This window comes from Panthera onca, chromosome D3 (assembly GCF_046562875.1).
Source record: "Panthera onca isolate mPanOnc1 chromosome D3, mPanOnc1 haplotype 2, whole genome shotgun sequence".
NCBI classification, from domain to species: domain Eukaryota; kingdom Metazoa; phylum Chordata; class Mammalia; order Carnivora; family Felidae; genus Panthera; species Panthera onca.
In genome coordinates, this window is record NC_138350.1 from 32,012,196 (window position 1) to 32,025,465 (window position 13,270).

The following is a 13,270-nucleotide window of genomic DNA, read 5'->3' on the forward strand; positions in this document are numbered from 1 at the left end:
GGTGCCTTGCCTTGACTCTGTACAGTGCAGGCTAATTTTTTCTATTCTGTTTTCTTCTATCTAATTTTTTAAAACTCTGGTCACAAACCGCCAAACTGATTTCATGAACCAGAGATGGGTTTCTTTTGGCTTTTTGAAAAATTCTGGGTTGGGAGATGTTACCGATGCCATCGTGTGTGATGTCAGGAATACGGAGTGTGTCGGTGGTAGAAATCAAAATCTCCAGATTCTGCACTTTAGTTTTTACCAGGGCCCTCTGGGACCTTTAATATCAAGTGTAGCTCTCTTAGAGACAAGTCGGGAGGGGTCCTGAGGGGAGTGCATCTGCCTTTTGATCCCAGCCAGACTGAACATTGTTGGGAGGCCTGTATAGTTTTCCCGCTGTGTCGCGATCGGCGCGACAAACACCGAGGTCAGGGTCCTGAGGGTAGGGGAATGCAAGAAAAAAGAGAGAAGAGAAAGTTTGGGAACAGGAGGGTCCCCTGGGCTGATGGCCCAAGTGACGGCTTTATTGTTGCTGTACACAATCTTTTATATCCAGACTCTTATGGGTCAGGCCATTCTAAGAATAAACAGGTTTCACATAATCGCTGCCAACCAAAACATTTAGTTCTGTTTCTTGTGCATTTTCTGGACGGGTCACAACAAGACCTTGTTGATAAGATTGCTAGCAAAACACAATTCCCATGTTTGTTTCTATCTGACTCGGGGTAGAAAAAGGGAGGTAGCATTACTGCCAACACCTGCAGACCACAGGCTTCAGGAATTAACTTTCTCAGCCTTGACAAGGCTTTCGTATGCCCTTGAGAGTGGGGGAATGGGAGGGGGAACCACCGGGTTGGCTTGAGTCAACAGGGAACGTTGCTCGACCTGGTCTCAGCCTGGCACCGGGGCCCGGCCCCCCACACCACTGGGATATCATTCACCGAGTTTAATAAAACTGACAAATTGACCTTGGGGGGTGAAAACACGAACATTTCAGTAATTTTGCGTTTTGAACCCAAATCTGCTACATGCAAAGGAAAGCGTCTCATATGGACAGAATTCTTCATCACTTAACCACAAGCACTTAACACGCAGAGAATATCCTCTTTATTGAAACCCCTCATAGCTTAGTTTTACATCTAGTGATATAAGATGGATAAAAATCTTTTCCCCCCATGTATTCACTGAGGAGGCAGGAAGAGCTGGCCATATCTGGGCCTGGGTGGAGCACTCCACAGTGTTCTGATAAAGGACCAGACCCTCCTTCCATTTTGTCTTAGAAAGAACACAGTTTCTCTCCGTTAGCCTGTAAAAGCCTGGATGTGGAAGATATAGTAGCATTTAGTTATTCAGGCTGTGTGGCTGTGGAGATTTTAAATCATTGGCCTACATATTATGGTTGAGATAAAATTTCAAGTTTACTTCTAGTAAGGGAAGGGTATGGGGATTTTGGATGTCAAGCATTAGAAAGTCCAACTCAGTAAATGAGTGGGGAAGACAGCCGAAGATGGCCACAGCTTCTAGATTCTAATTTCTGGCCTTTATTCTCCACTGGGCTTCATTCTCCCTAATCTGATTATGGCCATTTGAATTGAGTTCCCTTGCCTTGAGCCTGTTGAAATTCATCATATTGTAAGGTTTACTGTCTAGTCTAATCCTGATATACCTGCTTCATTTAAAAAAAAATTTGTGAACATTATTTCTGTCAATCTCCATGACATCAGTGGAGGCAAGTGCTGTGACCCCCATGATGAGGCTCAGAAAGGGTAAGTGGCTTGCCCAAGGTCACATGTAGCAGAGCTGAGCAGTAGGTGGAGTTTTGTCCAATTCATCGTAGCTACTCTCTCTGCTGGTGGGTATTCATAACGTAGGAGAAAATACTGGAAGAGGAATAAGTGGCTGCTGATTCCCTATAGAGCTCTTCGGTTTTCCTGTTTCCTACCAAGAAAGGTAGGCTCAGTTGTCCCATGTCTGCTCCAGGGGTGGAGTGTCCTTTGCTCCCAATGACTGGTGGTCAGCATGCTTTTTTTCACAGGTCAGCTGCATCAGAAAACGAGGACGCAGCGCTGGCCCTGGGGTTGGCTTAAGTGCAAGTTGGCTTGAACCCAAGGAGGAGGTCACTTTATACCCATCTGGAAGCAGCCATAAGGTAGGAGTGGCATCTCATTACATAATGTGCACCTGGCATGGGGGCCTTGCTGTGTCAGTTCTAGGGAGAGATTGGATCCCTTCCCCACCCCATCAGCCCTAAAAATTACTGTCTTCATTTCAGGAGGTAAAAGGGGATATGCTTTGACCATAACATTGAAGACCACATTGGAGATACTACTTTGATGAGTAACACGATGAGTTTGGATAGAGAAGGAGAAGTAGTTTCCCAAGATTTGAGCAAAAGGAATTTTTGATTTAAGGATTTGGTGTCAGAGGTTGTCAAATAATGGTTTTCACTCTGGTGAGGAGTTCTATTTCTTAAAAGTGATCACACTATACTGGAGAGCTGATTGACATGATGTTAGGGTTTTCTCAAGAAAGTATGGAACAGTACCAGCCAGCTTGCTCTCCCTCTTTGCCTTTCCTTTTTTTTCCCTCCTACCCTCCCTCTCGCCTTCCCTCCCTCTCTCCTTCCTTTCCTCCCTTCCTCCTTCCCTCCCTCCCTTCCTTCATTCTGAGTCTTCTGGCTGAATGGCTCTGTGTGGAGTATCTTTTATTTCTTTGTGGAAAAAAGAACACAGACGCTTGAGGGAAGGGCAGGGGCTCCCCCAACCTTTTGTTGCCACGTGGCCTTCCTTAAGCTGAGGAATTGTTCCCTGCCTTTGCTGCAGTCAGCCTGGAGGCAGGGGCCAGGCTGAGCCTCAGCAGGATCCAATGGGAACCTGGGAACCGGGTCGGGGAGAGCCAGCGCCACCTGTGAGTGCAAACCCGTGGCTTGTCTCTGTGGGTCCTGTTCTGCTCCCTTGGTCCAGGGAAGCTGACAGACTGCAGCTTTGTGTCCCCTCGGCTCCTGGCCCCCACTCTCTGCTGCACTCGGAGGGCAGGGTGGGCCTGCGGTGCTCCAGGCCACCCATCTTCCTTTGCTGTGTTCCTGGATCTTAGCTATCACCACCGAAACCAGCTTCTCTGATGAAAGGAGGTGGGTGTAGAGAAACAATTAGAAAGTTGTCATTCTGGTTTTTACCTCGGGAACTTGGAGCCTATAAAGAGCAAAGCTTTGCATGTTAAGAGAATTCTGAGGCTAACTCCAGAAGGCTGGCATTCCTTCCTCTCAACTTGTCCTCTGCGGCGTGAGGAGACATTAAAGTTTTAGGAAGTTTCAGCCGCTGTTTTTAGGATTTCAGGAGATCCTTCCACCTTTTGAAAGAAAATGAGACATTAAGACCAAATGGTTGCTTCAGACATATTTGATTGAATCAAAACAAAGGAAATTGGATGGTATTAAGAAATACATTCATTGTTCCTTAGAGTCTTTGTCTCTCTCTTAGGAGCATCACCCAAACAAAATCCATACCCTTAGTTGTTACTGGCAGCAATTGTACCTCCTTCTGGAGTTTGCTGATAAGTGGATGACAGCAGGAGTCCTTGCTTTCTCCTCACCTGCATCAGATTAAGCACCAGCCTTATGGGCTGGAGCCTTATGGGGTGGCTGCACCCCCCGAGTTGCCCAGAACTGCCGTGTTTTTTTATTATTGTTAGTGCCACCTTTCACTCTCAGAGGAGTCCCCAGTTAGAAGATAAAGTACGGTGATTTTAGTTATGTGGCACAGGGGTTCAACCTTAGAGAAAACAGAGGGGGCGAGGAGGTTCTAAGTACAAGGACAAGGTATGGCACATGGTCACGGTGGTCAGACCGGCTTGACAAAGATACTATGGATGTTCTGAGTAGAGTTCCAGGAAGAGCATTTGAGCCCAGGTTACATGCACAGCTGCTTTTGACCTCTCTGTCTGAAAGGATGCATTTAAAATCTGGCATTCGAGTCCTGTTCCCTCTTTAATCAAATACTTCCCAGTAAGAATGCCACTCGAGAGCAGGTGGAAGAAAGTGAAGCCTTGGGCACAGAGCCATTCATTCCCCTCCTATCCTCTCATTTCTTCTTTTCTGAAAAGCCATAGATGGGAGTGAGGGCTTCGTAGTCCAGCAGACCATTGTCACAGCTCCATTTGGAGAAGCGTGAAGTGTATCCATCATCTTTCAGTTTCCGAAGGCACTTTCAATTCTGGGGTTATGTTTTGAACCTTTGGTAATGGCTCAAAATACATGTTTACCCCCACTTATTTTTCTTTAGGTAATTTTTATGTTTACCCCCACTTAGTTTTCTTTAATGTTACCCTGTAGGTAAGATTAAAAAAAAGTCCTGTATCTCAATGGGTATATAGAACTCTGCTGTGCAGTAAGTGAGGGCCTTTTATAGGGACTCGGGCTTACATGCAAACATGAACAGCTCTGGAAACGGAATTTTGCAGACATTGTTGTAGACCCTCCAGGAATGAGACTGTTCGTGACCGCTTGTCTGTCAACCATATGAAGGTTCCTGCATTCATCTTAGAACATCATTTCCCCAGAAAGGGCTTTTCTGTATATATTAGCTCAGTGAGCATCTGTGGTCAATGTCTCTCATAGCCCCCACCCACTCTGAGACTTCTGGAGTTTTTCCCATATCTGAGTTCTCTGCAGCCACCAGGTCACTACCCTTTAAGATCCTCATCCTTTTTTTTTTTCTTTTTTTTAATGTTTATTTATTTATTTTTGAGAGAGAGAGAGAGAGATAGAGCGCACGTGCGCACACGCACAAGCAAGGGAGGGGCAAAGAGAGAGGGAGGCACAGGATCCAAAGCAGGCTCCAGGCTCCGAGCTGTCAGCACAGAGCCTGACACGGGGCTTGAACCCATGAACTGTGTGATCATAACCTGAGCCAAAGTTGGATGCTTAACTGACTGAGCCACCTAGGCGCCCCTAAGATCCTCATCTTGAGCATAAGATGAAGAACTTTAGTAGCATTCCACTTTTTCTTTTTTTTAAGTGGACTTCACTCCCCTCCCATTGCAAGGTTCAACTCACAACTGTGACACAAAGACCTGAGCTGAAATCAAGAGTTAGACGCTTAACTGAGTGAGCCACCAAGGTGCACCGCTCCCTGACCCCACCCTCCCCACCAACATGCCACTTTTTAAAGCCCATTTCAGGTCGTCCATGTACCAGCCTTTCTCTTCATATGTGTCAAAAGTAAATGCTTTTTTTTTTTTTTTTAAATAGGATGCAAAGTTCATTTATGATTCCAAAAATCCATAAACATTTTAAAGTTTCCCATAGAGAAACCATGGCACATAAATGTCTTCTGACAGAAGGCCATCCAGAATTTTAAGGCCAATTTGCAAGTGAAAACCCATGTTTGTGAAACATATAATCCGAATGCATCATTGACAGATGTGTGCTCTGTGAGGCTCCGGCCTCCGAGCCTAGAGTGGAATGGATTGCTCGGATCCCTGAAGCACATTGTCTGTGAATATTCACTTCTTTTGTGGAAAAGCAGTGTGGAAAAGTGATGAATTCATACCAGAGGCAACGCAATGCAGGGGGCTTCTGGCCTGTTGATTTGTAAGGTCCAGGAAGGGCAGTGAATCCTTTTGGGGTTCAAGTTACTCTTACTTAATATTTGTTGACTTTCCCTATTATGTGTCCTACCTTAACATTGTCTGGACAGATTGTTATTTAATGATTTCCAAAGTGGTAGTAAAACTTTTTCTAGCGGGAAGATCATTCTTCTAGCATAATCTGACATAGTATTCTTGTACAAGTATTGGACACTTCATGTATTTGGCAATATAGGTAGGATTCTGGAACTCATTAGTTCTTAAAAGAACGAGATAGTGTGTGTGGCATTATTACGGAACGTAATCCAATCATTTCTCTTTTCCCTGTAGGTACATGGCTAAGCCCTGGACACCTGCCGCACCTTATGCAGGATTCCACAGTCCCCCCTGGTGAATTCTTGATGGATTTCACTCCTGATTGCTGGCAATTCCTGGGCAGGAGAGATGGTCCTGATCAGGCTGGGGTTTGGAAGGCAGCATCTTTGTCTGTTAAGGAGGAGGAGTTTCTTGCTGTCGAAACTCATAGCCGTTGTCTTTGCTGCGCTTCTATTCTGCGAATTTTTAATCTATTACTTAGTGATCTTTCGATGCGATTGGCCTGAGGTGAAAACTCCAGCCCACAACAGTGGACAAGAGACTCTGAAAGCCATGTTTTTGGCTGATACTCACTTGCTTGGGGAAATACGAGGCCATTGGCTAGACAAATTACGAAGGTAGGAGCTACAGTCAGAAATCTTTCTGATTCTGAATCTTTCTGGTAGAGAGTCTCTCTCCATAGGTCAAGGTACTCATTAGTTATTTTCTTCTCAAAGAAGGACACATGGGACATTGGACTTTTCCTTAAACATACCATTTGCTGAGCATCTGTTATTTAGAAGGACCCAGAATTTGGAAAGCAGGTCTGGGTTTGAGTCTTGTGACTTTGGACAGGTTACTAGGGCTCCTCCAAGCCTGTCTCTGCCTCCTTGTTAGTAACAGAGACCTTATGGGCTGTATGAGGAAAATGCCCACAGTAAGGTCCAGCACATGGGTATGGCCGGTCAAGGTAGGTTTCCCTTTTCTCCTGGGCAGGGGGAGAAACAGAGCTGGGTTGGTGGTCCTCTCTTGCAGGCAATGGTGTGTAGTTTATGATTTTATTTTTTTTAGTTATTTTTTATTTTTTTAATGTTTATTCTTGAGAAAGAGAGCATGAGCAGTGGAGGGACAGAGAGAGAGGGAGAGACAGAATCTGAAGCAGACTCCCAGCTCCAAGCTATCAGCACAGAGCCTGATGTAGGGCTCAGACTCATGAATTGTGAGATCATGACCTGAGCTGAAGTCAGACACTTAACTGACTGAGCCACCCAGGCGCCCCAATGGTGTGTAGTTTTGAGCCTACTTGAGCAGATATGTGGCTTTCACCCTGGGGAGAGGATCAGGTCCTGTCTATCCCACTTAGACCTGCCTAGCATAATCCATCTGCTTTCCCATCAGAAGACTTTTTAAAAAATTTAACTGTGATACAGTACACATAACATAAAAGTTACCATCGTAAACAATTTTAAGTGTACATTTCAGTGACATCAAGTACATTCATATTGTTGTGCAACCATCACTGCCAGCCGTCTCTGGAACTTTTTCATCTTCCCAGGCTGAAACTTGGTCCTCATGAAATACTGACCCCTCCTTCCCCCTCCACCCCAGCCCCTGCAGCCACCATTCTACCTTCTCTCTCTATGGATGTCTCCACCCAAGGTTCCTCATATAAATGGAGTCATATAGTATTTGTCCTTTTGTGTCTGGCTTATTTCACTTAGCATGATGTCTTCAGGGTTCATCCATGTTGTGCATGTGTCAGAATTTCCTTCCCTTTTAAGGCTGCATAATATCCATTGTATATGTAGACCACATTTTGTTTCTCCATTCACCTGTTGATGGATGCTTCCACTTTTGGCCATTGTGAAGAATGCCCACCGAAAGGCGACTGATGGGGCTTTCTACCCCAGGGCATCAGAGCTCTCTTCTTGTTCTTGGTGACGCACTACCCTGCCCCCTATTCCTCATCATGACTGCATTTGTGCAGGTCTTTAACCTTTACTATCAGGAATATCCATGAGCACTTCGGATATGGAGGAACCTTACGTTGGGGGTGGGGAGGGGGTGAGATGTGTAATGTCCTTAGAGGTGAGTGACAAAGGCGAGACAAAAGAAGGAAAGATGGATGGGGCCTTCCTTCTTTACTCAGAGTTTTAAACTAAAGGAGGCATGAGATAGAGAAGGGCCAGGGTGAGATTTCCTTGGGCTTTATTTGGGTTTTACCAGTTGAGCTTTCTTCCCTGCCCTCCTGCTGCTGCTGTTTCTAGGTGCTTTCTTCTCCAGGGTGACTAACATTCAATCAAGAAAAACTGAGAAATGAATTTTGGGAGGTATCTTGAGTGAAGGGGTGTACCACGCAGCAGTTTACATGGGGCCTGGCCAGTCTTCTCTGACCCCAAATTACCTTCCCCTATTTATGTGCCCCGGGATGTCACAGTCCCCTTGGGTAGAGGAAAAACAGCCAGGAGGATGCCTTAAAAAGGAGGAAGAATTGGAATCCTGAGGAATAGGACACAGGTCATAGTTGGTCAGGGAGAGGGGATGGTGGGTCGAGAAAGCACTAACATGTTTGAACACCTATTGTGTGTTGGTGCTGTGCTGGGCACTTTACAAATGCTATCTCATGTAGGGGTGCCTGGGTGGTTCAGTCAGTTAAGCATCTGACTTCAGCTCAGGTCATGATCTCACAGTTCGTGAGTTTGAGTCCTGTGTCGGGTCCTGTGCTGACAACTCAGAACCTGGAGCCTGCTTCGGATTCTGTCTCCCTCTCTCTCTGCCTCTCCCCTGCTCGCACTCTCTCTTTCTCTAAAATAAATAATAAAACACTAAAAAAAACACCAAACCCCAAAACAAAAAACAGATGCTATCTCATTTAATCCCATAACTGTCTTATGAGAGACATAGGTTTTATTATTACTGTTTACTAATGAAGAATAGAAATCAGAGAGAGTAGGCAGCATCCTCAAGGCCACACAAGTGGTTAATGGGTGCAGCTGGAGTGCCTGTCAGGTTCTAGATCCCCAGCTCTTTTCATTTACTTGTCTTACCAATGGGATGATTTCTTGGATGTCGGAAGTCTCTAGGATTTACAGTTTTGGTATTAGCTAGTCTGATTCTCTCATTATCTCCTCCCAATTCTGAAGGCACGTAGGAAGTTGAGGTCCCTTCAAGAAGAAAGTGAAACTTAAGCCAGATGCTATCATCTCCTTGGTGTGGTGCAAAATCAGTCTATGCGAGGCATCTTTGGAAGCTGCGTTGAGCCCTCCCTGACCTCCCGGGCTGTCACGAGGGATGGCTTCTGGGGTACAGTGTGTGTGGGGCCTGATCTGTGGGTGTCACATAGGGGGAAGTCAGCCTTTAAGATGTGTGGGCGGGGCAGTCCGACTCCCTGGGGGCTGTTGTTCCCCACATTTAATCAGATATGGACTCTGACCCTTCCAAGCATGGATGGGAAGCAGGGGTGGGGCCATGAAGGAGAATGGGACCATTCAGTTTCCTTTTTTAATTTTTATTCTTAAATATTTATTTGAGGGGCGCCTGGGTGGCGCAGTCGGTTAAGCGTCCGACTTCAGCCAGGTCACGATCTCGCGGTCCGTGAGTTCGAGCCCCGCGTCAGGCTCTGGGCTGATGGCTCGGAGCCTGGAGCCTGTTTCCGATTCTGTGTCTCCCTCTCTCTCTGCCCCTCCCCCGTTCATGCTCTGTCTCTCTCTGTCCCAAAAATAAAAAAAAAAAAAAAAAAAAAAATTGAAAAAAAAAATTTAAATATTTATTTGAGAGAGACAGCATGCATGCGCAAGTGTGAGCAAGTGCGGGAGGAGCAGAGAGAGGAGAGAGAATCCCAAGGAGGCACCACGCTGTCAGCGCAGAGCCCAATGCAAGGCTTGAGCCCACGAACTGTGAGGTCATGACCTGAGCCAAAATCAGAAGTCAGACGTTTAACCAACTGAGCCACGCAGGCGACCCTCAGCTCACTTTTTAAATGGCCCATAAGACAGATCTGGGCTCTCCTAAGAAACAGACTGATGCTGTGCTTTTTCCTGTTGGCCTCAAGGGAGTGGCAAATGGAGAGAGCCTTCCAGACAGCTCTGTGGTTGTTGCAGCCAGAAGTCGTCTTCATCCTAGGGGACATCTTTGATGAAGGGAAGTGGAGCTCCCCCCAGGTAGGACCCTATGATCCGGGCATCCTCATCCCATCCTGCTTTCAGGGTGCAGCACAGGCAGCCCAGAAAATCCATGAAGCAGTATCAGTGAGAGTTGGAAGTTTTGCTTACTACCAATATTAAAAATGTATCGTCTTTCTTGAAGGTCATTAGGATCTGTACCTTGAGTTAAACTAATCTTAGACAGTTGATCCTTGAACAATGCCAGGTTAGGGGTGCTGACCTTGTGTAGTCAAATATCTGTGGATAAGTTTTGCTTCTCCTCAAACTTAGCTACTAATGTCCCACTATTGACCGGAAGCCTTACTGTTAACATAATTAGCACATATTTTTTTATGTTACATGTATTCTATACTGTATTCTCTCAATAAAGTAAGCTAAGAGAAGAAAATGTTATGAAGAAAATCTTAAGGAAGAGAAAATACATTTATAGTATGGTCCTGTCTTTATATCTATATATATAGTATATATATACAGTATATATTATATATATATATTATATATATATAGTATGGTCCTGTCTATATCCACATATGGGTCGACCCACACAGTTCAAACTCTTCTTGTTCAAATATCAATGGTATTTGTTTATGTAGGAAATAGGTAGTTTAGTCAGACCTTACTTTGTTGGAATGTGTATTCCCATGATCCTCTCAGAAAGGGAAAAAGAGGCAAGGTGGGTGCAAAGTTGCTTTTCAGCAGAATTACAGAATGCATATGGAAATATAATTTGACTTAATGCTCTTTTATTTAACCACGAAATTATGAGAACTGTGCTATAAAAGTTACTTGCTACTCTCCTTTTTCTTTCTTCTGAGGGAGAGGTGCAGAAGGGGCCTTGGGGGCCTGGTGTGAGGCTACTGTGCCTGTAGGGGTCTCCATCTGGGTAGTGAGGTGGCATAAGCCTTTCCATCACCAAAGAGAAAGGCTGTTCTCACCCTAGCTGTCAAAATATTTGGCTTATTATATTCCTGGAATTAATGGAAAAAAAGAAAAAAGTTGTTTTGCTGCTTAGTTGAAAATGTTTAGTCACAAATGGTTTTTAGAAGGGATTTTGGAGGGTGGGATATTTTTAAAAAATCCATTGGCATTTCCCAGGATAACCCAAAAGGCATACAAAGAAGGTCTTGGTCCAGATCTGATAGAAACCCACTATTTATAAGGTTGCCTTGTTCATTAGAATCTAGTCTGTAATTAGATATAAGGTAATGGAAATACTATATGCAACAAATAACTAGTTATAAAATGAGGTTGGATATACATGTTGCTTTTGCATGTTGGATATGTGACAAATAACTAGTTATAAAATGAGGTTGAGGTACATGTTGCTTTTGCTTAATTTTGAAAATTAAGGGCAGCATTTTATGTTTTTATGTTTTTCTAACTTTATGTTATTCTAACTTTATTTTTATTTTTTAGTGTTCTTTAAAAAATGTTTACTTTGAGAGAGTGAGTGGGGAAGGGGAAGGGGCAGAGAGTGAGGTGAAGAAAGAGAATCCCAAGCAGGCTCTGTGCTATTAGCTCAGAGCCCAATGTGGGGCTCAATCCCATGACCCTGGGATCATGACCTGAGCCCAAATCAAGTCAGATGCTCAACGACTGAGCCACCCAGGTGCCCCTATGTTATTCTACCTTTAAATGTTATATGTTAAAGTGAAGTCTTTGTAAATGTATTGAAGGACTCTCTATCCAGCATATTTCTCTAGCGTGGATCTTATTTAAAACTTTTAGGATAAAGTTAATTACTATTCAACTAAGTATTGTCTTCCTAGTGTTTGTCCAAGTGATGTTTTTAGGCTTAATAAAAGTCAGAATGATACAAACCTAATTCTCAAGCTTTAATAGTTAAAGCAAATGTCAGCAGAATCTTGAAATATTTGTTGGATTTTGTCTTTCCCCCACATCCCATCCGTTCTCATTCCCACAGTTGTAACCATGGGGAAATGCTAAGATGAGGGATGTACTCATCCTTGTTTTGGTTGAGACACACGAATTTGCTTGGCATTTCCTAAGAGCCTCTTCTTACAATGTGTCCAGATCTGGAGTGATCATCAGCCTGGAGTCCATGGTTGGGCTTTGGGGGATCTTTTCAGGGGATCTTAAAACAATGGATGTATGAATCAAATATTTTGAGGATTGCCATCTAATGTTTTAATACGGGGGAATATCATTTAAATTTTTTTCAATGTTTATTTATTTTTGAGAGAGAGAGAAAGAGAGACAGAATGTGAGTGGGGGAGAGGCAGAGAGTGAGAGGGAGACAGAATCTGAAGCTCTGAGCTGTCAGCACAGAGCCTGACGTGGGGCTTGAACTCACGAACCGTGAGATCATGACCTGAGCCGAAGTCAGACGCTTAACCGACTGAGCCACCCAGGTGCCCCTGGGGGAGTATCACTTAATTAAAGTTGGTATCAGATTAAATAAAATATTAAGTCTTAGAAAAAGAAGTATGACATAGAATTGGAAATTCTAAGTTCTACATTAGCTCTATGAGCATCTGATTTGGACAGGGTAATTAACTTATCAGAATAAGGAGCATATATTTTTAGCCACAGGGAAGAGAGGTTTCTGTAGCTCTCAGCAGTGACCTGTTTTTCCCACAGGCCTGGGCAGATGATGTGGAGCGGTTTCAGAAAATATTCAGACACCCACGTCATGTGCTGCTGAAGGTGGTTGCTGGCAACCATGACATTGGCTTCCACTATCAGTAAGTAGTTCAGTGAAGCATTGCATCCTGAGGGCTCTTGTTAACTGTAACTTTAAACCTACCATTCTGGTGAAAGCCTTACTTATGCTGTGTGGGGGACATTTGTTGCCCTTGAATGATGTAAGCCCAGGAGCATAAACTCCACAAGGGCAAAGATTTTTGTCTTGGCACTTGTACACCCTTAACAAATCTCTGTTGAATAAATGATTTGTATGTGCCCTTGGGGGATTCTGACTTGAAACTTACATTTAATGACCAATTGTTTTCTTTGGGACTCAGAAAACAAGACCATTTACACTTTTGTAAATGGCATTTATATAGTGCTTATGATGTGCCAGCCTGTTTTAAGCGCTTTACTTCCTTATAGTAACTCATTTAATCTTTCTGATGGTCCTGCTATTTTAACCATTGTGCTGGTGAGGAAACTGAGGCTCTGGGGACTAAGTCACTTGCCCCAGTCAGTGGTGGAGCTAAGATTTGCACCTGATAGCCTGGGCCAGCTGGAGCTCTCACCTCAAAAAGCTAGTCCGGCACTCAAATCCTGAGTTATTTCTTGTGTTTATGCTGAGTCTGAAGAGGTGCTAAGATGGCTTGCTCTGAAAAATGTTTCTTTTTACAATTGAACGTAGGATGAGCACATACAAAATAAAACGATTTGAGAAAGTTTTCAACCCTGAAAGGCTGTTTTCTTGGAAAGGAATTAAGTGAGTATTATTTGTGAATTAAAAAAAAAATTTTAACGCTCATTTATTTTTG

At 44.0% G+C, this 13,270-nt stretch overlaps 1 protein-coding gene across 18 annotated transcripts in view; it reads left to right on the top strand.

Annotated features, from left to right (window-relative positions):
• The window catches only part of MPPE1 (metallophosphoesterase 1), a 55,645-nt gene that overhangs the window by 37,724 nt on the left and 4,651 nt on the right, over nt 1-13,270 (top strand). For 15 of the 18 annotated variants that reach the window (XM_078435438.2, XM_078435433.2, XM_078435434.2 and 12 more), the window contains 5 exons: nt 2,021-2,134; nt 5,902-6,284; nt 9,698-9,806; nt 12,411-12,514; nt 13,144-13,218. In XM_078435438.2, the coding sequence (XP_078291564.1) occupies nt 6,016-6,284; nt 9,698-9,806; nt 12,411-12,514; nt 13,144-13,218 (557 nt within the window). In that variant the 5' untranslated portion in view covers nt 2,021-2,134; nt 5,902-6,015. The remainder of the gene's footprint in view (nt 1-2,020; nt 2,135-5,901; nt 6,285-9,697; nt 9,807-12,410; nt 12,515-13,143; nt 13,219-13,270) is intronic. The other 3 variants (XM_078435441.2, XM_078435440.1, XM_078435443.1) reach the window with 2 other exon arrangements.